The sequence below is a fragment of the Carex rostrata genome, chromosome 8 (assembly GCF_964058835.1).
Source record: "Carex rostrata chromosome 8, lpCarRost1.2, whole genome shotgun sequence".
In the NCBI taxonomy this organism is placed as follows: domain Eukaryota; kingdom Viridiplantae; phylum Streptophyta; class Magnoliopsida; order Poales; family Cyperaceae; genus Carex; species Carex rostrata.
The window spans coordinates 12,174,444-12,198,758 of record NC_135925.1 but is presented as its reverse complement, the minus strand read 5'-3'; the positions used below and the strand labels follow the sequence as shown (position 1 = coordinate 12,198,758).

General features: G+C 36.2%; 2 protein-coding genes, 1 long non-coding RNA gene and 2 pseudogenes across 9 annotated transcripts; 2 read left to right on the top strand and 3 right to left on the bottom strand.

Moving 5' to 3' along the window:
* Positions 1–1,415: 1,415 nt before the first annotated feature.
* On the bottom strand, positions 1,416–1,995 carry LOC144558609 (uncharacterized). The gene is made up of 3 exons (XR_013512949.1): positions 1,846–1,995; positions 1,657–1,754; positions 1,416–1,572 (listed from the first exon to the last, which is right to left on the bottom strand). It is a non-coding gene; the product is annotated as an uncharacterized LOC144558609 (long non-coding RNA).
* Positions 1,996–3,497: 1,502 nt separating this feature from the next.
* LOC144558613 (elongator complex protein 4-like) lies at positions 3,498–10,061 on the top strand. Of its 5 annotated transcripts, XM_078307459.1 has the most exons (11): positions 3,498–3,913; positions 4,026–4,350; positions 5,358–5,547; positions 5,851–6,089; positions 6,381–6,456; positions 6,545–6,701; positions 6,784–6,862; positions 7,648–7,807; positions 7,884–7,975; positions 8,055–8,224; positions 9,556–10,061. In XM_078307459.1, the coding sequence occupies exons 3-10, from the start codon at positions 5,400–5,402 to the stop codon at positions 8,217–8,219; spliced, it is 1,116 nt and encodes a 371-aa protein (XP_078163585.1). In that variant the 5' UTR covers positions 3,498–3,913; positions 4,026–4,350; positions 5,358–5,399; the 3' UTR covers positions 8,220–8,224; positions 9,556–10,061. The 5 variants fall into 5 exon arrangements, with proteins under 5 accessions (XP_078163585.1, XP_078163587.1, XP_078163586.1 ...); XM_078307461.1 differs by lacking the exon at positions 4,026–4,350 and having other exon boundaries at positions 3,498–3,777; XM_078307460.1 differs by lacking the exon at positions 4,026–4,350.
* LOC144558550 (F-box/kelch-repeat protein At1g64840-like) lies at positions 8,639–9,811 on the bottom strand. The gene has a single exon (XM_078307393.1). It carries the CDS (start codon positions 9,809–9,811, stop codon positions 8,639–8,641), a length of 1,173 nt encoding a protein of 390 aa, XP_078163519.1.
* An 881-nt stretch (positions 10,062–10,942) lies between the features above and the next one.
* Positions 10,943–16,061, top strand: LOC144558549 (subtilisin-like protease SBT3.6; annotated as a pseudogene). Its single transcript, XR_013512937.1, has 14 exons — positions 10,943–11,011; positions 11,481–11,664; positions 11,711–11,802; positions 12,129–12,154; positions 12,653–12,750; positions 12,833–12,988; positions 13,092–13,203; positions 13,473–13,699; positions 13,781–14,098; positions 14,189–14,286; positions 14,443–14,629; positions 14,736–14,865; positions 14,989–15,190; positions 15,293–16,061. The product of XR_013512937.1 is annotated as a subtilisin-like protease SBT3.6 (transcript).
* A 1,690-nt stretch (positions 16,062–17,751) lies between these two features.
* Positions 17,752–19,216, bottom strand: LOC144558384 (putative xyloglucan galactosyltransferase GT17 pseudogene; annotated as a pseudogene). Its single transcript, XR_013512890.1, has one exon. The product of XR_013512890.1 is annotated as a putative xyloglucan galactosyltransferase GT17 pseudogene (transcript).
* Between the last annotated feature and the right edge of the window lie 5,099 nt (positions 19,217–24,315).

The window sequence follows — 24,315 nt, the reverse complement described above, 5'->3', positions numbered from 1 at the left end:
TTTCACTGACTCCTTGAGGAGTGATGTCAGCTAAATCGTCACAATCTACACCTTCAATAATATCTATCTTCATCTATACTATTGCCTCCGTTTTGTTAATGTAAACAAAACATGTTATTATTTGTCTCTTGCGCGTTGAGGGAGAAGAAATTAATTTATTGAAAACTAAATTTATCTAAGTTTAGGAATTGAGTTGAATTTGGCAACCTGGTTTATATCATTCATATATATATATAAAAAATGATATTCATTAGTAGAGTCTTCTAATATCAGTGACATATTTCCGCTACATAAAACAAAATAATTTTGTCTAATCCGTCCAATATTTAATCCGGATAAATCCGTTTAATATCTGATCCGGATACTATCCGTATTCGTATCCAAATTCGAAAAATTATAACGGATAAAAATACAGTTTGACCATTATCCGATCCGTATCCGGCTGTTTGCACCCCTACGGTGAAGTGTGTTTTTGGAAAATTAACACATCTCGTTATATTTTTATTTGATCCATTATATTAAATCGGTTCTTTTGACAAACTATTTGAGCTGTATCACTTGCATGCTAAAAAAAATTCAAAATTTGAATTGGTAAAATTCAATAAACTATTTTTTTTTTCTTTAGTTTTCCTATAAAGTGAGAAGTGGACTATAAAATGAGAAGTGGAGCCACGCTATTTGAATAATAAAAAAAATAGAAATGTGTCTTTAGCCAGATGGTAAAATTCAACTGTCGATTTTTCCACCAATTTAAACAATTTAACCTCAGTTTACCCCAACCGGGGATCTAGTAATATTGGAATACAACTCTGGTCTTAGACGTATAAAATGACTTTATTCTATCATTGAAGTGATATAATAAAGTTTTTTTATGCAACTAAGATCGGGGTTAAACCAACAACTATTCATGATTCCATATTCCATATGGAATCAATTATATAGTTTTCGAAAATATAGGAGAATCATAAGATGACCTTGTTTTATATTCCACTCTTACGGTTATTCATTAGTTTTTTAAGATTTACTAATGAAGTGTAAGAATTTTTTACCATAAAAACCAAAATTTTCTATCTTTTTCTTTCTTTTTCTTGGATGATTTTTCCGATAAAAAATCATGATAATGCCAGTTAAATTATTTCAATCTAGCATTAGTATACACAAAAAGTTGATTCCTATCTTTGGACCATTGGAGATGTGGTTACTTCACTGGTTTGTACAACTATTCTTTTTTCACTAATGACTACTATCCTGGATACATCATGGCACAGGATTCTTTGGACTACAAGATCAAACCAAATTATATAACAGGACCTCATAAATAACATTCAACAAATTGGAATTCATTTAGCAACAGATTTTTTTCCTCCCTTTGAACTCATTTCTATGATTCTTTTAGTTTCCTTGATACAATTTTAAGCCAAAAATTTAAATTGTGGTAAACTAACAACATAATAAAATTTACAAACCTCACGAGGATTAGAATCTCTCATTGTTTCAATTAGTCGGTCCACCTCGACAGTTTTTATAAATGCCTTTTCAGCATCTTTATTTACTGCACATAAGGCAGTTCTCCTGTTAAATTAATTCTGGTCATTTTCCAACACCTCAATATTCTTAAATCATGCTTTGACATTCAGGGAAACAAAAAGATCCAACCTCATTTGCCTCTGATTGGAATAGACGAGAGACTGCCCACAATTCCCGAATTTTTCCTTTGGTTGAATCAAACTCTCCCAGTACCAGGTACCAAAACCCTTCTCTACCATGAATTCAACTATCGTTACAATACAAATTACAAAAAGAAAAAAAAAATATTAATAATTTCGATATGAGATTAGAGAGTACCAGCTGAGTACAGTGCAGCCGGGATTTGATGGGGACAGAGGCCGTGGCGTTTATCGTCGCCATTTCAACCTCCCTCTTTCTTACTCACACACTCTTTCTCAATATCTGTGGCGCCACACAGGGGGGAGATATCTCTAGGAGAGAATGCTGGTTGGAGATGGTGCACGTGTACCGTGGTCTTCTCGTCTGGGCCTGATTAAGGCCTTTTAAAACAAAACCATACAGGAATTTTGAAGCCCATGGGTCATTAGGCCTGAAACTGGGGAAAAGTTCGAACACGTGACAAACTAAAACTGCAAAATGAAAATCGTGGATGTCTCCATATTCTCTCTTTTCCAGATTTCATTGAATTTAATCTTCTAGATTTTATATGATAACAATTGCCCATCGTAACGTGTAACGGGTTTGAAGGAGAGAATATAAAAACTTGTTCCGATCTGACACTAACAGTCTTGATTAGCCAAATTTTAACGATATGAAAAGGAAAAAAGTGTTATATTCTGAAATTTTAAAACGTGATTAATTGTTAAACTGATCTCTACACTAAATAAAAAAATTTCTAACTAAGTTAATGATTGATCAGATTTATCTGATTAATTTTAAAAAGAATCTAAAATTTTGAAAAATAAATGAACTATGAGATTATGTATATTAGAATTTAGAATTTCAGAAATAAAATAAAATAATAAGATTCAAACGAATAATATATAAAATAAGATATATAAATGAATAAATATAGTGAGCGTCAAATTGTAGAATCCTTATACAAAATTTTCATATGAACAATTATATAAAAGTCCGGCTAATGTCATAACGTTATAATTTCAACCAAGTTATAACGAGTTAGTTTTGAGATTTCAAAGTCCAAATAGCCGATCTGAACCGCTCAACACAATCTCCATATTAATATGTGCTTGGAAACCAAATTTTATATTTTTTGGAATTTTTTTACTATTTATTAAGTCACTTTGAAAATCGCTGATCCAACGGGAATAGTAAAACCAAAAGGCACCGTTGGATCAGCGATTTTCAAAGTGGCTTAATAAATAGTAAAAAAATCTCAAAAAATGTAAAATTTGGACTCCAAGCACATATTAATATGAAGAACAAGATGAATGGTTCGGATCGGTTATTTGGACTTTGAAATCTCAAAAACTGGCTCGTTATAACTTAGGTTGAAATTATAACGTTATGACATTAGCCGGATTCTATATATATATATATATACTAATATTGAGTTCGGATTCTAAAATCAAATTATAAACACTTAATAATATTCGTACGACATTAAAAAATATTACGAACCTCCTATTCGGATTTTATAAGCAAAACGGATCATAGATCAACTAAATAAGACTATAATTGAATTTAGAAATAGCCGCAGCTAACATCCAAATTAAAATTTCGTATTAAAATTTACTATAATACTATTGATTTGTGCTTGATTAAAGAAAAACTGATTGTTTTGCTAAATAGTTCAAATCAGAACCGTGTAAAATTTCTGAAAGTCATGATTATATTATTATCTATCTTATTATTATAGTTATAATTTTGGATGTGCGTTAGTGTTCACCTACAGTGAATTTCCGATTTTCATCCCTTAAATTTAGATCCAACTACGTAATGCTACGGTCTCATTCTCCTGACGCGTGTCCAAAAATTATCTAAATTCCTCTCCGTTTCTCTCCTCTGGGCATTGCCATCTTTCTCTCCTTTCATCTATCGCTACATTCTGAACCTCTCCGCCCGCCGCCGCCGCCTCTCTGTTCTCAGCTTCCGCCCACCCCCTTTCGTAATTTCTCTGCCAATTCCTTCTCTCCTCTCGCTTTTTTCACTGCATCTCACTGTTTCCGGTGACGGGTTGGACTCTGACACCACGGTTCTCGAGGGAGTCGATAATACGCGCTGGATTTCTTCCGAACCGGAGAATCTGTGAGCTCTCTATTTCCTTCTCTCCTCTCGCTGTTTTCACTGCCTCTCACTGTTTGCGCTGACGGGTTGGACTCCGACACCCGGTTCTCGAGGGAGTCGATAATAGGCGCTGGATTTCTTCTGAACCGGAGAATCTGTGAGCTCTATATTTTATAGTTCTAATTCTGATTTTGCCAATTCAGGATTGGAGTGCCAGTATACATATATTGGTAAATATCACTGCGTTTTGTATTTCTGTGTATCTATAGGAGGTAAATATCACTGCGATTTTGGGTTTCCTTGCCTATATATGGGGTTCTCTCTCTCTCGTTGGTTTTTGCTCTTGATTTTCGCTCATGGTTGAGAACCTCTCTTTTTCCCCTCTTTTCGGTTGAGATTGTTCAAGCAAAACCCTAGGGTTTTGTAGTGTTGCTTGGTTGTGATTCTCTTGCTCGGTTGCTGTTTTTGAGGCACCTTTAAGCCGAGCACTCTCTCGTCGTTGCGATTGTTGATTTAGAACGGCCGAGACGCAAGCCTCGCCTGGAACCGGCCGCTTTTGATAAAGCCCTTCTCTGTGATTTTCTTGTTGATCGGGTTAGTGAGCACCTATTTCTTTCATTTGGTTCGTTGAGTAGTTAATCTCGCCTTTGTGCCGGGTTGTTGATTTTCGGCAAAGGCACTGACCTGTGCCCTTTTCTGCTTGCTGTCTTGTGCTTTTGCTTGCACTGGCTTGTACCATTTTTGCTGTCCTGTGCCTATTGCTTGATGTCTTGTACCCTGTCTACTGTCTTGTTCCTTTGCTTGCTGTCTTGCGCTCTGTTCTGTTATACTGTGCATGTTGTTGTGCTGTTGCTTTTGAAGGTTGTTTGTGCATAATGTGGGCTTGTGAGTAAATAAAAGTAATGTAGGGACCTTAATGCATAAAATAGAACCTTGGTACTGTTTATATAGAAGTAAGGGCCTTTTTATAAAAATGTATGAATTTTAGGCCCTTGTATAACAAGAAAATGAATTAAATGGATTTTGGGCCTTTTCTTTTCTGCTGGGACCTTTATTTGGGCTTGGCTGTTTAGAAAATAAAAAGGAAATTAATTATAGTATTTGGATTTAGGATTTAGGATTTAGGGTTTAGGGTTTTGGGGTTTGGGGGTTTGTGGATTGTGGGTTGTGGGTTGTGGGTTGTGGGTTTGGGTTTGGGGGGTTGGGGGTTGGGTTTGGGGGGTTTGGGGTTATCCTCTGAGATATCTCATATTTTGCGCGATAATTTCTGAATACAGATTTTGACTTAATATGTAATAAATATTTAAATCCGTATTCAGAAATTATCTGAATCCGAATTCAGAACGGATTCTCCGGATCCGTTTTTAGCCCTTTGACCAAAACTGAAAAGTATTTGTTGGTCTTTTGAGTTTTGGATCGGAAACGTCTGATTCGAAATATGTAGTAATTCATCCGACACATCCGAATAATGAATCTGAATTCCATAGTGAACTCAAGCTATAGATTATAGATTTGAATCGGAGGATCCCGATCCAAAATCCAAAAGTTGGGTGAAATTTTCCCAACAAATAAATAGATGTTCATTGGTTTAAATATTGTAGGTGTAACGGCGACAGCTCAGAAAACGGCGACTGGGTAGAGTGATGGCCACTTCTCTCGTGCGGCCGAGCAGCTTCTCTCGTGCCTCTTCTCCCTCCTCCTCTGCCTCTCCTTCTCCTTCTCTTGTGCCAGGTGTTAGGATCGGAGCTAACGGCGCCGCCTTCGTCTCCTCTGGCATCCCCGACCTCGATAGTAAGTGTTTCGCTTTCTATTGGATTGGAATAATATATGGGAGTGTTAGAGGAACAAGGGATAGATAGTTCTATTGGATGGGTTAATTACAATTCTTCACATGCTGGCTGCTTAAGTTTTTACTTGTGGAAGGCTTCAAAGGAGAGGGAGAGGCATTGTGCTGTAAATCCACTTTCCAAATTAATGATTCTACTGTTAGATTCTTGCGCTCATATTATTCTACTGTTACAAAGAAAAGAAAGGACATAATAAATAAAATATAAATAAGAAAATGAATGTCTTCCGCCTTTTCTCTATATTTAGGGATACTTGGTGGAGGCTTTCTAGTCGGATCGCTTGTTATGGTAATGGAGGATGGAGATGCACCACACCACTTGCTATTGCTCCGTAATTTTATGTCCCAAGGTATTGTGCATGGCCAATCACTTCTCTTTGCTGGCCCCACAACCGACCCCAGATCTTTTCTCGGTACGTTGCCATCTCCTGTTGTACAAAAGGAGGGAGTCAAAATAAAGCATGACACCTCAGATGTGCAAGATAAGGTTCTTATATTTTGCTTATTCAATTTCTCTTCTTCTATTACCTTGAGTGGTTTGTTTTCAATGCACAACTTAGGTTTACATTTAAGTGGAGCTTATGAAACAACTTATTAATAAGTATGTCCCTGTGAGAAATTCTGATTTGTGTGTGTGATTCATGGTACAAATTGAATCCTTTGCCATTGGGCGGGCTACCATTTTGATTGTTATATTGATTTAAAGGATTTGGTCTCTTGTTGTCATTTGTAATCCCCCCACCCCCCGCCTCCCCTCTTCCCCATCCATTTTTTTCAGGATAAAGGCTTGAGGATTGCATGGCAATACAAGAAATACTTTGGAGAACAAAATAGTGTGGATTCTCATAATAGAGGTAATCTAAGACATGGGTATATTATTTATTAGCAAGTGCAGGTCATCCATATAATATATATTTTTTTGTTATTCCAATATCTTTTCAGATAAGCAGCAGGAGTTTAGCAGTGATTTCGACTTAAGAAAGCCTCTTGAAAGACATCTATTGAATTCACAAAATATCGAGTGTATAAGCACACTAGATGCAATTGACCTTACCAAATTACAGAATCACTGCTCAACCTTTGTATCCAAACTCTCCAGGTTAGTGTATTCTTTCTTTCTGATTTTTTTGTACTTGTTGTTATGTCCTTTTTTAAGTTTCATTGTCTATCTTGATGTTCAGGAAGGATGACGTTAATCTAAATGCTGGCAGGATAGCTATACAATCTCTATGTGCCCCACAATGTGGATATTTTGAGAAGGTATCTATCGATGTGCCCCACAATGTGGATAATGAAATTAATTGACAACCACGGTAAATGAAGTTTGCATTTGAAATATGACATCCCGAATTTGTTAAATATATGTATGTGAATAATTACTAGATTTTGGCATATGTTACCCTTCATTTGAAATTTTTCAATGATATGAATATAACACCATCTGCTGCTTATCGAATGATTTTCAAATTGCACAAAGTTTAATGTGACCTGTCTGTATTTATAAAAACATTCTATTGTTTTGTTCTTTGGTTTAGAAGCTCCTTTTAATTTGATTCGAGAAATGCTTTTGAGTTTGTGAGTGATCCGTGCCTTTCTTTATAATGTTTTCTTGGATTAAACCAAGGTTTGCAGTTCCAACTTGTACAATTTGAATTCTTCCAATATTATTTTGTCTGTGATTGGTTCTTGTGTTTCAATTATACAGTTGAGAGTTGGTTGAGTCTGAACTGGGAAATTAAGGCCTAGATTGAGTGTTAATTAGGCCACTGTGCTCTCTAGAAGATTACCTGAGTACCTGAGCTAGACTGGACTAATTCTGAGGCTTTATTAAAATTCAAGCTAAATTGGGCTTCTGTTGAGGCTTCATGGGATAATTGAGATTTGTTTAGGTTTTACTTTATAGATATGGCACATATGAGAACCATTATCCATCCAAATTTAGTGGTCAGAACTGCAAAATTCTTTAGAAATATCATATAATTTGTTTTTAAAAATTTGATTTGCAGTTGTTTGTTCTTAAAAATGATTATGTCTGCTTGTTGTAGGATTGGGATATATTATCCTTTATTAGATCCCTGAGAGCCATGGTGCGATCTTCTAATGCAGTTGCTGTAATAACCTTCCCAGCTTCAGTTCTCTCGAATTCTATCTCAAAGAGATGGCAACATTTGGCTGACACACTCCTCTCTGTCAGAGCCATTCCAGGCTAGATAAAAATCACAAAATGTTGTAAATTTTTTTTATTGTACTTGACCGACAACAATATTATTTGTTTTATCAGATGAAGACAAAGATTTAGCAAAGCTCCTAACAGGGTACCAAGACATGGTTGGATTTCTTCATGTGCACAAGGTTGCACAGTTAAATAGTCAGGTAGTTATTTGTTATCTTGGGCTTTTATTTGGATATATTTTCAGTTTTAACATTTTTTTTCTCTTTTATCTATTATCAGGTACCAGTGATATTAGATGCTTCAACATTCTCTCTCAAATTACAAAAAAGGAGATCCTTGGTTTTGGAGAGACTGAATCAAGCTCCAGTTGAGGGTTCAAGTGGCGTGTCTTATGGAACATCTGGAAGTTGTTCCTCTTCAACAGGCTCTCCTCTTGATTTTTAGTGTTGGTAGATTTTTTTATTATGTTTTTTAGATAATTGTTTTCATGAATAACACTGGAAGTGAAATATTAGTAATTAGATGATAGATTTTATCTGGCAGTTTTCTCTAACTAAAACCCAGGTTAACCATATTATAGACAACAACATCATACAAATTCTAGTTGTCTGTTCCAATACTGTTTTTAGATGCCTGTTCCATATTGTTGCTGATACATTTATGCAATGATATGCGCTGATATTATTTCCTGGTGGTACGGTGTAAGGCAATCCTTCAATCAAGTTGGTTAAGTACATCATTTTGAGCCATTCAAGGAGTGTTTTATACTTCAGCAATGATTTGAATTAAAAAGGATATTCTCTCTTGCTTCACAAGTACAAATGTTACACATTACAATTCACAGTTTCACACTTAATCCATTGCTATCTTAAGCTTGGTATTATCCACAGGGCTCGTGTACAGATCATATTATAAGATCCAAATCTAGTGGCAACTACATCAACTTCACTGTTTGTCAAGTTAACCCGCTTAATAACATACTCAAATTCAAAACTTATCTTGTGCTGCTTCAAAATAGAAGCAGAAGCTGTCACCAACATATTTCCTGCCCATCCCTTGGTTAGTAAATTGCCGGGTTGAAAAGAAAAGCATTGCTTGTGGCCACTAGATAGAAAAATCATCCTTTGACCAATGTTGGTTACTTTAACCCATGATGGTTGCCCTACTTTGCTCAGTTTATAAACTGTCAAATCCCCCTTTATACTTTGATTATCTGGTGTGAGATGCTGAGCCACCAAAAGTAACTCATCTGATGTGTTATCTACCAGGTGGTATTCTGCTTGCTCAAGTGGTAAATTGATCTTCACCACTTCGTTCCTCAAACCTCTGAGATTGTAAACCTTTACGTCTTTTCTTGACACGGTATAAAACAATCCGTTTTGGTAGGTTGCATCAATAACTGTGTAATCCTCTTGCTTTGGTGGTTCATCTAACAAGGTCCATCGCTCATCCCCAATTTTACAGAGTGCTAATCCCCAGTTGTTCTTTAACAGAGCCATAACAACACAGTTTGGGTATAGGGAAGGATCAGACGATAATAGAGTCTTTTGTATTATTGGGTCTGTTTGTTTTCTAGAACAATGCCAAAATGGCCAGATGCCGAGCTGGTACCTGACATATGAGGGTATGAAGGGATGAAATGCTAAAGCAGGACTAGTTTTTAGTGATGGAAGGTTGATTATTTTTCTGGTATTAGAGTTGAATAAGGAAATAACTGGTCCATCTGTCAGAGTAATGTGACTATGGGAGGAGGAATAATATTCCTTCTTATTGGTTTCAGGTAGGGGAACATTATGAATTCTGGAATCGGCGAGGTCGTAGAAGAAACGGGTTGAGGTGTCGTGACCTTCCGATTTGTTAGCATCATAGGGAAGCATCAGCCATGGCAACTGAGGAAGGTGATTGGGAGTAGGTGTCAAGATGGATCTCCAAACTGTACAGACGGCGCGAAACTGGATGTAGTCGACTATAGAGATTAATTTTTCTGAGACTGAGAGTAAAATATCATTTGGGAGGTGAGACCAATCAGGCTCCATATATGTTGGTCTGTGGGGAAATGGTAATGTATATATTATTGTCTTGATTCCGGCCAATATATATAGAAAAGAGGGAATTTGCCAAGTAGAATTTAATAGAAAACTGGCTACTTGTTAAACTATATATGCTGTTCAGTTTTATGTAGTTTGAGCATTTTCATTCGCATACTTTTACCTTGTATTGCATGATAAGTTAAGTAAGCTTTAAGGCACAATTACTGAAATTTAAGTGGAGCAATAAGTTATATTTTGTCTGTAATTCGTAAACTATTCACTTTAAAAAGCAAATCATATCTGCCATTAACTAAAGGCTAATTATCAATACCTGTTTATTTTTAATTTTCGAATATAAGTTTTACCTTGCATTACTCAATTAAGCGTGGCACGTTCCTTGTATAAATGTATAAAAATAAAATGAGCCTAGCACGTTCCTCAAAGCTATAAGGAAACGAAAATGACGTGCTGAGAATTAACCAATTTTACTACCTAAGAGCTTGGCACGTTCTACCAGATAAAAATAAAAAATAAAAAAGAAAACAGAAGGTTGATGAATGATGATGCAAATTTTTTAATTTTTATAAATTAAAATAGAATTATCGCAAACTAGATTGATCGATTTCTTTTTGATAAATGAGATTGAACCAATGATTTTTACATTAATGTGGAAAATCAATGAGACCAAATCATTATCTAGCTTGTTCCCAATAATAGAATCAAATTAATAGTTTGGTTTTGTTGATTTCCAACTCAAATGAACTCTAAATTCACATGTTTTACCATTTGATCGAAAAAAAATACATCCATTTTCCGATAATTTGATTTTTTATTTTTTAAAAATAAATTTATTTGTAGATAATGGATGAAATATTTTTGACTGAAACATTTTAAATGATTCGGATTCAATTGTAAATATGTTAAGTTAATTTTACTGGATATAGATTCGGAATTAAATCTGCTGTTATTCTGAGGGACTAAGAGGAACCTATTTTTTCGATCCCAACCGATCAAATTTTTGTATGTGTGAATTTAAAAAAAAAAATTGATACATGAATCTCTGAAATTTTTAAATATACCATACCCCAAAAAATAATAAATAAATAATCACGTTTTCTGGAAAATTCGAATTTTCACATGGCTGCATCCTCTAGATGCTGCCACCTTTCTGGGGGCCGCATCCAGGGGATGTGGACCATTTCTGAGGTGAGTGACTGCATCTAGGAGCCGAGCCCCCCCCCCCCCCCCCTTTTTTTTTTCCCTCTTTCTCTTTTTCCTTCCCCTGCACGAGATAAAAAGCCTCAGCCCCTAGATGCGTCCACCCCAGAAATGTTCCGCATCCAGGGAATGCGGCTGTGTCAAAATTCGAATTTTTTCAAAAAACATGGTTATTTGATTTATTATTTTTTTGGGATATGGTATTTTTAAAAATTACGGCATGAATCTCAACGAAGATCATCGATTGAGATCAGAATAACAGCAGATTTATTTCCTATAGATTCACATTCGGAGCATATAAATTGTTACTGGATTCTAATTTACATTATTATGGATCCAAATCCAATGTGAGATATTTTTCATGTCGGCTCTTTTAGCTTTCTGTTTTGATGCCTGGCCAAAAATTTGGGTTCTATAGATTGTAAAAGGAATTGGGTTTGTAAATTTGTTTTCTTAGGTATACATAGTGTATATGGGAGATAAGGAGCCAGATATTGAACCAGATCTTGTGCAAGAAACGCACCACAGTATCCTTGCCTCTGTACTTGTGCAACGGGAGATAGTTGATTTGGGGATAACCGTTGAGGCAGAAAATTCAATTAAAGGAGAAGAAGAAGTGGGCAGGAGGGTCAGACAGAACGGTCAGTCATTTAAATCCATTAGCTGACAGTGGGGCTCACGAGACAGATAAGAATTGGGCTAATAGCAACAACTGTGTGGCTGACAAGGTGGGAAGTGGTGCTAAGAAAAAGAGACGCAAGTCAAGCATAACTGGAGAGGTGGGTTAGGCAAACAGATCGCTGACAGTCGCAGAATCAGTTGGAGTCTGTTGGGCTATGTTATCGTTCCATGCTGACATGGCAATCGAAGAATAAATTAGCTTATTTTCTCTACCAAGTTATCTACTTTCTTTTACGTTGAGCATCGCCTACATAAGGCTTAAGCTCCTGTGGAGTTGTATCGTGAATTTACTCTATGAAATTGGCCAATTGCTTTTCTGGCATTGGAGTTCTTATTCTATCTGATTTTCTTCTTTATTACAAAATTACTCAAATTGATTTACTCTTTTCTATTGAGATAGTTTGATTCTGCAATTGAGACTTAGGTCCGTTGCAACTTGGGAGTTGGGAGGTCTCTCTCTCTCTCTCTCTCATCCCCCCTCCAAAACACACACGCACTTTTTTTTTGAAAAATTTGCAACAGCTGCCAAAATATATTGAAATGAAGGGAAACGTAAACAAAAATACAAAAAAAGCCTAGATAGTCCAGCAGTACTGATCCTGTCTAAAATCAAACCCAATCGGACTGGTACCGTATCAGTACCACTGACAGAGAGCGGTACTGTACCAGAAAAGGCTGGTACCACACGCACTCTCTCTCTCTCATACACTGGTCGCTGTCAGGTTTAGTAGTATTACTATAGACACAGGTAATGGACCATCTAGAAGAATTAGATCTCATTTCAGTTTTTTTTTCCTTAAATAATTCACTTATTAGGCTTTTTTTGTCCAATATAATATCATTCTGCGACAGAGGTTAATTGAGCCAACCATATTGAAATAGGTTGGTATTATACTGGTACCAGCTGATAAGTTTTGAAAATTAACCATGATTCATCTCCTTCTGTAGTTCAAAAGAGGCAAAAGGATCAATTATTTACAGCTACAAACACAGTTTCTCAGGCTTTGCAGCTGTGCTCTCTCCATTTCAGGCTGCCCTTCTGGCCGGTAGAAATACTAGCAATTTTGCACAGTATACTTTCTTTTTCTGAAATTAATTCGTACTTAGGTTTTACAGTTTGTAACACAGATATTCCCGGAGTTGTAAGAGTGTTACCGAACCGGAACCTTAATTTGCATACCACCAGGAGTTGGGATTTCATGCATTTGAGTCCCTCAATTTCAGATGGACCTCTTTCAATTAACAACCCTGGTCAAAACTCAATTATCGGCATTTTAGATACTGGTAATTGCTTTACATAGTTTTCAAATTCTGATTAGGACTAAATTAATTAATTTTGGGATTTTATGATTCTTTTGGCCATAATTTTTTCTTTGTTCAATCAAAGGTATTTGGCCCGAATCGGAGAGCTTTAGAGATGATGGTATGGGTGAAATTCCGTCTAGATGGAAAGGAAAATGTGTTGAAGGAGAAAATTTCACTATGTCAAATTGCAATAGGTTACTTTCTTTCTTTGTTGTTTCTATCATGAATAACAATTGGCCATTGTTCATCAAATACTGTATGATTTGATGCTTTTTAGATTTTTTGTTGCTTTTTTGAACTTTATTTTTTTCATCTAGAGATAGAGCAATTGAGTTAAAATTTCCTGAATTATCACTAGTTCACTACCTATCAATGTCCTCAGGGCCCTAGTTCAAATTTACAGCATCTGTTCACAAAAAAATATCACAAGGTAGTGAGTTAAAAGTATATCTTAGGTTCGCAGGAAAATCATTGGGGCAAAGTGGTACATAAAAGGCTATGAGGCTGAAAACGGCAAATTAAACAAAACCACCACTATGGAGTTTCTCTCTTTCTCGGGATGTGGCCGGTCATGGGACCCACACATCATCCACGGCAGCCGGATCTCCAGTCACCAGTGCCAGTTTTCTCAACCTTGCTTCTGGCATTGCTAGAGGCGGTGCCTCCAGGGCCCACCTAGCAGTCTACAAGGTGATTAATTGAAAAGTTAAATGAAATGAAAACAACTTAAAACCTAATTCTACCCCTAATTATACCTCTTACTGCTCCAAGGTGTGTTGGTCAACTAGCGACTGCAGCTCAGCAGATATTTTGGCAGCCTTCGATGACGCGATCCATGATGGCGTGGATGTAATCTCAGTTTCTCTAGGTCAATCCCCGCCGCTCCCAGACTACGTAGATGATGCCTTGGCCGTCGGATCATTCCATGCAGCAGCAAAAGGAATTGTAGTGGTTTGCTCAGGAGGAAATTCAGGGCCTTTTCCAGAGACAATTATAAATGGTGCACCTTGGGTTGTAATGGTTGGAGCGAGTTCAATTGATAGGGCATTTCTCTCACGAGTTGTTCTTGGAAATAACCTTTCTTTTGTGGTTAGTATATATATTAAAACTTAAAAGCTGAAAAAAATTAAATTAAACTTTGAGCTCACACATTTGCTTATTTGATTTATAAAAATTCAGGGAGAGTCTTTGTTTACTGGAAAGTACCGCGATAAACTTTTAAAGATTGTTTATGCCGAAGATGTTGCAGCCTCTGATGCGTCAGAAGCTGATGCAAGGTAATTACACTTTTGTAGTTATTTGAATTGCATCTTTGTTGTCTCCTTTTAAAAATCATCTACAGATCTTCAAAGTTTACATGCAATTTGCTTTTTGGCCGTTAAGGACATGCTTTAAATTTACTCTTCTATTTATTTAAACTGATATTTCCACAGAAGTTGCAATACAGGTTCTCTAAATTCCACATTAGTAAGAGGAAATGTGGTGCTCTGTTTTCAAACAAGAACTCAAAGGATGGCCTCATGGTGTTGGTGTAATATTCGCCCAATCTCTGACAAAAGATACCGCATTTTCATTTGACATACCATGTGTGCAAGTTGACTTTGAGGCTGGAACTTCTATGTTTATCTTACATTGGCACTACAAAGTATGATTATCTGAACGGCCTAAGAAATCCATTGATTAAAAAGTATTACTGATAACATTTTATTCTGATTATTCACCTCAGTTTTTCATCTTTCAGAAATCCAGTGGTCAAATTTACATCAATTAGAACAGTTGTTGGCAAACTGATGGCCCCTGAAGTTGCGTATTTCTCCTCTCGAGGCCCCAGTTCTTTATCTCCATTTGTCTTAAAGGTTAAAATAATTGCAATCTAGATAGCATAAATTATATCAGCTATTTCTGCGATGTACCTTCAATATTTTTCTTTACAAAGTAAACAAATAAATAAGCCTTTGATATTTGCGAATCAACTGCAGCCTGATGTTGTTGCTCCTGGTGTAAATATCCTGGCATCATGGTCTCCAGCCCTACCACTATCAACTTCTACTGGACCCGTCCATTTTAATATTGAGTCGGGCACGTCAATGGCATGCCCTCATGTATCAGCTATTGTGGCAATTCTTAAATCAGTACATCCTACCTGGAGTCCTGCTGCTCTAAAATCCGCACTGGTAACCAGTAACCACAGGTAAGATGTGCCAATACAGTAAAAACAAAATTATAAATATTATTTGTGTGAATTTGACTTTGTGATATATTAACTAAAAGGGAAAATCAGAGCTTATACAAAAGATGATTATGGATATGACATCGTAGCTGAAGGGGCTCCATATAAACTAGCAAACCCATTCGACTTTGGCGGGGGCCATGTTGACCCAAATAAAGCTGTGGATCCGGGTCTGATATTTGATTCAGGTCTACCTGATTACATAGATTTCCTATGCTTAATGGGATATAACAACTTGGCAGTAAGCTTAATGGCACGTCATCAAGCTAATTGTCAAAATTTTCATAAAAGCCCCCAAAATCTTAACGTGCCATCTATATTGATTTCAAAGATAAGAGACCGTATAGCAGTTGCAAGAACAGTTACAAATGTTGGTCCACTGTTCGTGTTTTTCTATAGCTAATTATGAACCCTAATACACCTAATTTGATTGCAAGCATACAACCTTATCAAGTAGTAGTTCGGATGTCGAATCCACACGGACAACTCGTAAAGTACTGGTTCTCGCCAATTCACTAAGCTAGACTACCGGAGTTTGGGTTGGTTTTTAAATCTAATTAAATCGAAAGAAGCAAATGATAAATGTCTTGGGTCTGATTCAAGTGTAGGAGTTCCAGGGGCTTTGGTATTCCTATCCACTAGGGTCTCAATCTACTCGATTCATGTTTCTAAAGCATACGTGGGCGTCCTGTCAAGGTGATAATAGCGTACACTTCACGGTTAAGTACTTCGCGGGCTAATATCGTACCTTTAGGTTACTTCGAACTTCTCGGTTAAGTATTTCGTCCTAATAACCTATTATTTACTCTTTTTGTTCAGGGAGTTAACGCAAGTGATTTTTAGTCATTGATAATAGCGTACACTTCACGGTTAAGTACTTCGCGGGCTAATATCGTACCTTTAGGTTACTTCGAACTTCTCAGTTAAGTACTTCGTCCTAATAACCTATTTTTTACTCATTGGATAAATCCCTAAATTCATGTATTGGAGGAGTAAGGTTATACCACCCAATCCATGTATAAATCAAGCATTAAAAGAGTAAATCGCTAATAGTCAATAAAAACCACAAATCGAGTAAGATAGAGTGCACCTAGTTTCGAGTTTTACATACCATCGCCCCTAGAGAGGAGATTAGCCTCTCATGAGGGCACAAACAGTTACAAAGGTAATAAACAAGTTGTTACCAAAGTCTAGAGAAAGAAAAATAGAGTAGAGAATACAAATCCAAGCACAAATCTCTTCTCCCTCAAGCTTTTCCCTCTCCAAATCGCCCTAGATCTGAAACCCTAGCTCTTGAGGTCGCTCCCAGCTGTGGTGATGTGTGAAAATGTCGGCCTCCCCTTTCTCTCCAAGAGCCCCCATCTATACCTATCGTTCTGGGCCTCTAGCAGCCCAAAAATCAGAAACTGTGAAGAAATTGTGGGTCGCAATAATGGTGCGAAAAAGTAGCAGTGAGCTGTTCGCGTCTGGACTTGCTCCAAATTGGTCGCAATAATGGTGCGAAAAGATGTTAGTTGCACTGTATGTGGGCGGCAAGCTACAAAGGGATGAAGATGGCGTGCAGTACACGAAAGAGGCCGCATTTGGCTTCGAGGTTAATGAAAATACTACATTCTACAAGTTAAAGTCGGATGTTGCCTGTGGCTGCAGTTGTAGAGGACACATTCTACAAGTTAAATGCCTGATTTTAGGAACGGCATGCTAAGGCCATAGAATTAATAAGAAGGAATCAATCATTTTCAATAAGGGTGGAGGAGAAACTAAGACAACACAGGGACAAAGGTGCAACTATGTCCGTGATCCCGATGGATAATGATGGTACATAATTCGAAGTGCAAAATCTGAATGAGTACGTTCCTATCAGCTGTAGATTAGATGGCACTATGAAGTTTGTGAAGAGGGCTTGCAAGTACGTGGTTAAATTCGGAGATACCAGGATGGTAAACTGTACATGCCAAGGACCCTAGCTAGCTCACATACCCTGTAGTCACGTGATGGCGGTATGCCGAGTGAGGAACCAGTGAGAGAACACTATAGGTAATTTGCCAGAGAGGAGCCAGTGCCATCCTTGATATGTCGTGCTCGTTTGGTTAGCTCAACTAGTGCCGTGTCAACTGCATCGCGGAACCCAACCTCTGCCCATGTTGCATTAGGATGCCGATAGGTAACTTGCGGTATCAGTTGTTAGATCAATACAAAAATATATATAAATATATTCAATAACGTAAACATGAATAAATTAGAATCATGGTCACTCTATTCTCAACTTACTGAAATCAACATACAATATTCTAAGCAACAAAGCACGCTAGCTATTTTAAGTTTTGGCTGAAATCAACTTGATCTCAAGTACTCATCTATCCTCACAGATACTAAAAGCCAGAGTGTTAATAACTAAAGGTAGAAAAATCACCAGGAATAGGTCCCCTTTCTCGTTTCAGGAACAAGTTTTTCTGCTACATTGCAACCGAAAAAGCTAAACTTAAATTGAGCACATAGATTTAGAAAAAATTGCAACACTTAGCTATATATTGAGAGTAAATTTTGGCATTTAAAAACTTACAAGCTACAGCTATTTTTTCCTTTCCCTTAATTTTTTTAGAGAGAAAGTGACAAACACTATAGCTAATTTGCTCGAGAGGCGTCAATACCATCCTTGATATGTCGTGCCCGTTTGGTTAGCTCAACTAGTGCCGTGTCAACAGCATCGCGGAACCCAACCTCTGCCCATGTTGCATTAGGATGCCCATAGGTAACTTGCGGTATCATCCCTATGACTACCTTTCTCATTCGTTCGATTTCTTTCTCTGGTATCTTCGACAACACCTCCTCAATCTGATATAGCTGATCTGGCCCAATTAAAACTGACCAATCCTCTTTCTTCTCGGGAATATACCATTCATACTGTAAGTAAGCTGTTTGTTCTGTGAAAAACACTGGTATGCATCCAGTCAAGATTGAGTCAAAAATTGCCCGACGTGTGAAAGTGTCACCTGGCGGTTGGAGGCAGAAGTGGGATCTCTTCAATGCTCCCAGTATCTCATCTACTGCATCCCACACAGCTCCCCAAAAATTGCACTGTACAAGAAGGCAGCTTTCAGTCCTGTTGCACTGGCTAATCACGGCTGTGCGATAGCTCTCTGCACCATGTCCTTTATGACGGGCCCCACCAACAAAGGAGAAAAGGTGTGTTCTCTCTGAACGACGCACCTCATCCTGCCAGGATCTGATTTCAGCATCAGACTGTGGATGGAAATAGGATGGATATGGAATTCCGATATGGTTCTTGCTATGCGTGCTATGTTCAATGATTAGTGCCGACACATTTGACAGCTGCGGGAATTTAAGAAAATCATTTATGCGGTAGGGTTCTCCGTCCCTTTTGGGGGCCTGTATGAAGTCCCACACCATGAGTCCACTTACTAAAAAATGGTCATGACCGCCATGCCGTAGGAAGGTTGGAAGACTCGAGATATAGTCCAGCAAGTCAAACCATAGTGCCTCACGCCGGGTTATGTTATTCTCGTAACCAAATTTATGAACATAGAGAGAGATATGAAATGGAATGTAGAACACTAATGCAGAGGACGAGTCATATGTGCGGCAAGGGTGGTTGATGGCTCGTGCATGGAATAACATGCCGGCGTTGAACTGGTACGTGTTATACCAGTTCGACTTGTTAAATGACTGGCCCATGCCCTGGTTTTCGTAGTAGGGGCACATGTTCTGCCATTTGCTGAGGGCGCTACAATTGTTGATTAGTGGCTCGCTAAACCTGGCCGGTAGGTCATATATGTAAAAAGGGGCGATATCAGGGTCACATTGTTTGGATTGGATTACAGGAACAACTCCTAGTACTGAGTTTGCAAAAATATCAACATTATTTGGGCTGTAAGAGGGGAAGAACAAGTAGCATGCTACAGAGAAGAAGGCAAGAAAGGTGAGCCCTTTTACGTTCATGGCTAAGACCTCAAATGTGGATTGCAAGGAACAATTAACGATACATGCCTTTATTCATTCGATGTATAATTTTATTAAAAAAAAAAATTCAACGTAAGTATACCATGCATTACATCACCACTACTCCATGTGTTGCGTTTGAGAACCGTTGTATACAATTGATGAGAAAGTACAGATCGGATTTAAAATCTATTATTTATTAATTAATCTAAGCCGTATCAGATCGGCTGATCGATATTATATCAAAATCCATCCTTAAATGAATCGTATTGCTCAAAGTCAAATTATACAGGAACACTTAATTTTGACTTTTATTTGATTTTATCAGTAAGTTACATCTCGTAATATAAAAAGATAAACCTATATATTGCTTTTAGTAATAAAAACAAAATTCACATATGATATATGTCGTACTCGGAGTTGCATGGAGTTGATTACACAATTTCTCTCCTTCCTAATTATTTTTTTAAGAAAGAAATGACTCATTGGTTTTGGTGAAAACATATGGTAATGTGCAGAGAGGCGACTGTTATGCCGGGAATTAATGAACTATTACCGAAGCTTCTTCGTGGGGATTCCAGATGCATCAGATCACCAATTCTTATCCTCTGCATTAACTTAAAATATAATCTTTTGAGTTAATGAATTTTAACCACCGATATGTTTTAAAATTCATTCGGACTAGATCCGTACTAATATTAAAGGTCTCCTAAGTTATAAGTAGGAGTTGGATTGGCTCTGTTTAAAATCAGACTGTTGAGATTCATTAAGTCAAAAAATTTCCTTTTGAGTTAATGCTACTGGTTATCTTAGTGGAGTTTATTCTCTGTAACACTTTCAAATATTACATGCAAAAATTAACATAGTGATGTATAAAAATGGACGAACCGCCACCGTTAATATATACATTTTCGAAATTAAATTTTTAGTTTTTAAATTACTGACTGCCGGTATTGAGGAAAAGAGGTAAAAAAAAATGAGCTCAGGGATAAATCCAAACTTTTAAGTCAGTATTAGGCTGAAACAAAAGAAAATAATTAATTGCGATATTATTTCCGACGGTGCCTAAGAAAAAAGTTTGCATATTTTGAATTCAACTTGATGCTTATTTATATCTGTATTGCAATTCTCATTTCCGTTAGTGAGCAAGACAAATAATAAAAAAATCATGTCATAAAAGTTGTGCTAGCTATACTTAAATCGTGATTATGCTTCAATGATTTTATATCATTATTATGACATTTTTTTTCAATAAATGGATTCGTCACAGTAACGTCGACGTTATCAACTTTCTTAGTGATCACGACAAATAGATTTTTAATCAAAGTTAGTAGACAATTTTTGTAAGTTACTTTTGTTCCTTTTATATATGAAACTGAACTTCGGTCTTTTTAATCGCAAAATAAAAAAAAGTTAGTAGATAATTTCAATAATTTTGACCTCTTTTCCTCGAATTTACTCAGATCACTCTCCTTTACTTTAAAAAGTTGACTTAATTGGATAGTACGCGAAAGGAATATATGTTTAGATTTGATAGGAATTGGTTAAAAGATGAAGGATTTTTAGAACTATTGAAAAAATGGTGGACCGAACATGTGATATTACATGATATAGGTAATAATTGGAAAATAAAATTGCAGAAAATGAGTTAGAAAATTAGGGATGGCATTGTAATTTCCTAGGAGAAAAGAAACGGTTAAAAGAAGGATTATTGAATGAAATTGGGATTTTAGAGAAAAAACAAGAGTCAGATCGCTTAGAGAGGGATGAATTGGATAGATGGGTTGCTTGTCATGTGAAGTTTAAAGAAATTATGAGTGAGGAAGAGTCATATTGACAAACTAGGGCTAGATTACAGTGGCTTCTAGAAGGGGATTTAAACACAATTTGTGTTTCTAATAGGAAAAGGAAAAATATTATTTTATCTTTAGAACATGAAGGAATTCTAATAACAGATCCTATAGCATTAAAAAAAAATGTGACTAGTTTTTATAAAAGGTTATTAGGGTCCACTTGTGATAGGGATATGACTTTAGCCGAGGGTTTATGGAGTGATACAGAGATGTTAGATGGCTGTCAACGTAAAAACTTAGAAACTTTGGTTACTATAGATGAAATTAAAGCTACTTTATTTAATTACAATGCTTCTAAAGCACCGGGGCCAGATGGCATTTCTTTTGCGTTTTATCAGGCTGGTTGGGATTTTGTCAAATCAGATTTGTACAAACTTTTTGCTTCTTTTTATTTTCATGACCTGGATATTTCTAAACTAAATCTAGCTTATGTATGTCTAATCCCTAAGAAAGAAGTAGCACCTTCTATTTCTAATTATAGGCCCATTAGCCTAATTAATTGTAGTTTTAAGCTTATTACAAAGTTATTGGCTGATAGGTTAGCTAGGGTTATGGATTTTTTAATTGATGATACACAAATAACTTTTATAAAAGGTAGAAACATAATGAATAATGTTGTTGTTGCATCAGAGGTTTTACATCAGGTTAGGGTATCAAAATAAAAAAGGTCTTCTTTTTAAGTTAGATTTCGAGAAGGCTTATGACCTTATTAATTGGGATTTTTTGTTTGAAGTTCTAAAAGCAAGAGGTTTTGGGGAAACTTTTCAAAGATGGATTAAGGAGATATTGTCTGGTAGTCGAACTTGCATTAGTGTCAATGGCTCCTTAGTTGACTATTTTAGTTGTAGGAGAGGACTACGACAAGGAGATTCATTATCTCCTTTTTTATTTGATATTGTAGCCGACTCTTTAAATAGAATTTTAAGTAATGCTAAACAAACTGGTTATTTGAAAGGATTAGGTAATTTTGAAGGGGTTGGGGTCCTTGGGGATATCTTAAATTTGCATTTTGCAGACAATACAAATTTTTTTTAGAGGCCAAAGATAACATGGTAGAAACTTTAAAACTCCTACTTTCTGGTTTTGAAAACATGACTGGTCTTAAGATTAATTATCATAAAAGTGTGTTGATTCCTCTAAATATTAGTGAAGTTGACAGTAATAGATTAGCGGACATTTTTGGATGTACTGTTTCTCAGTTACCAATTACGTATTTGGGGGTTCCTATTCATTGGAAAACTATACCTATTGAGTGTTGAAATGTGTTGATAGACAAAATAGAAAAACGTTTGCAAGGATGGAAGAGCAAGTTACTTTCTATAGGGGGTAGAGTTACTTTACTTAATTATGTCATTTCCGCTATTCCATTATACTGGTTAGCTATTTATAACATGCCTGTCACGATTAGACACAAAATTGATCAGTTAAGGAGAAGATTTCTTTGGTATGGGGGTCATTCAGTTAGGAAATTTTTTTTCACTAGTATCATGGCAAGAGGTGTGTGCAGACAAGGATCAAGGGGTGCTAGGATTGATAAATTTAAAGACTATTAATTGTGCTTTGCTGGCTAAGTGGTTGTATAGGTTTAATGATCCTGGGGTAAATGGGAAGTGGAAATGCATTCTAAAATCAAAGTATAGTTTGTTAGGTTGTACTACTACTATGTCTGCTTTTTGGTCGGGGGTGTGTAAATGTAAACATATAGTGGACTTAGGTTTTAGCAAAGAACTTGGTAATGGAGCCGATATATTATTTTGGTATGATAGATGTTTAAGTGATTGTGCTTTATGTGATTTATATCCAAAACTATTTTCAATAGCTGTAGATATTACCATTTCTGTGGCCGATGCATGTGCTGAGGGTACTGTAAATTTTGTATTTAGAAGACAATTGGTAGGGGATTTTAGGGAAGAATGGATGAAGCTGTGTGATCAGTTAGGTCGGGTGCGTATCTTTAGGGATATAAAGGATAGACTTTTTTGGAGATGGGATGGTTAAGGTAAATTTATGGTTCACTCTTTCTATAAGTGGTTGGAGTTTGGAGGAATTAGGAATAGAGATTACGATACTGTGTGGAGGGTCAATATTCATTTTAAGATTAAAATTTTTCTATGGTTAGTTAAGAAAAAAAAGTGTACTTACTAAGGTGACTTTGAGTACACGAGGATGGCAGGGGGATGTGTCTTGTGTGTTTTGTGGTGCAGCTGAGACTATAGATCATTTGTTTGTGCAGTGTCATTTTATTCGAAGTATTTGGAATTGGATAGCTGATTTTAACCATTTTTCTTTTGATTATTCAAATATTGATAAAATAATGGTTTATTGACAAAGATATTCCCTTGAAGGATATGTTATTAGTAGAATTACTTAGAGGAGCTGTGTTATGGTCAGTATGGTTAGCTAGGAATAAGTTATGTTTCCAAGGGGTTACAACAAAGTCCAAATTAGTAGGGGCTCAAATTATAGCTTCAACGTATTTTTTGGTGAAGAATAAATGTTTTGGTTCATTATTGAAGTTATCTTTATTACTTCCTACTAATATTGATCAAATTGTGGTATATTATGTGAATTCATCATTGCAGGTAGGGCAGCATGGGCAGGAAGAGGTAATCAGGTGTTTGCTACCTATCGCTGGATCCGACCAAAACATGCATCAAAGTGAAGTAACAGAAGAGTAGCCTCAGTTGGTTTTGATTTTTGGTGCTTATAAAGGGTTGTTTTGCTTGTTTAGTTGGAGATCTTTCTTTTTATAGGTTAGATGCTATGTTGCCATTGATATTGTTTTATATGTATGTTTTACATTTGTAGCTTGTTTCTCACAGGATCTGATACTAGAGGTTTGGTACCGTCTCCTATGACATTGTAGGTTTCTTTAATAAGAAATCAATGGTTTATCCACTTTTATCAACAAAAAAAAAATTCAATAAGCTAAAATCATTACAAATTTAAAAATATAGTTAAAAAATTGTCTAAATAATCTTTTAATTGAACCAAAATTATATAATAAGATCCAACGTTAAAAAAAAATTAGATCTTTGAATGTTGCACCGAGCGCTAAATTTATTATATTTGACATTTTTCATCGCACTTACTAATATTTGATAGCAAGTAGCAACCCAACAAATCATTTTATTATTATTTTTTTTTTAAATCCTGATAGTGGCTATCAGGTGTTATACCTGTCTCAACTATTACATTATTAAAAATACATCTTTTACACAACAAAATGAAAACATGAATAACAGCAGCATCCTCATTTAATT

Excerpts from the sequence above, each read along its gene's own strand:
- LOC144558613 (XM_078307461.1), top strand. The coding sequence starts at position 5,400 with ATGGCCACTTCTCTCGTGCGGCCGAGCAGCTTCTCTCGTGCCTCTTCT. Across the intron at positions 5,548-5,850 it reads TGGCATCCCCGACCTCGATA|GGATACTTGGTGGAGGCTTT; the intron begins GTAAGTGTTTCG and ends CTCTATATTTAG. Across the intron at positions 6,457-6,544 it reads TGTGGATTCTCATAATAGAG|ATAAGCAGCAGGAGTTTAGC; the intron begins GTAATCTAAGAC and ends ATATCTTTTCAG.
- LOC144558550 (XM_078307393.1), bottom strand. The coding sequence starts at position 9,811 with ATGGAGCCTGATTGGTCTCACCTCCCAAATGATATTTTACTCTCAGTC.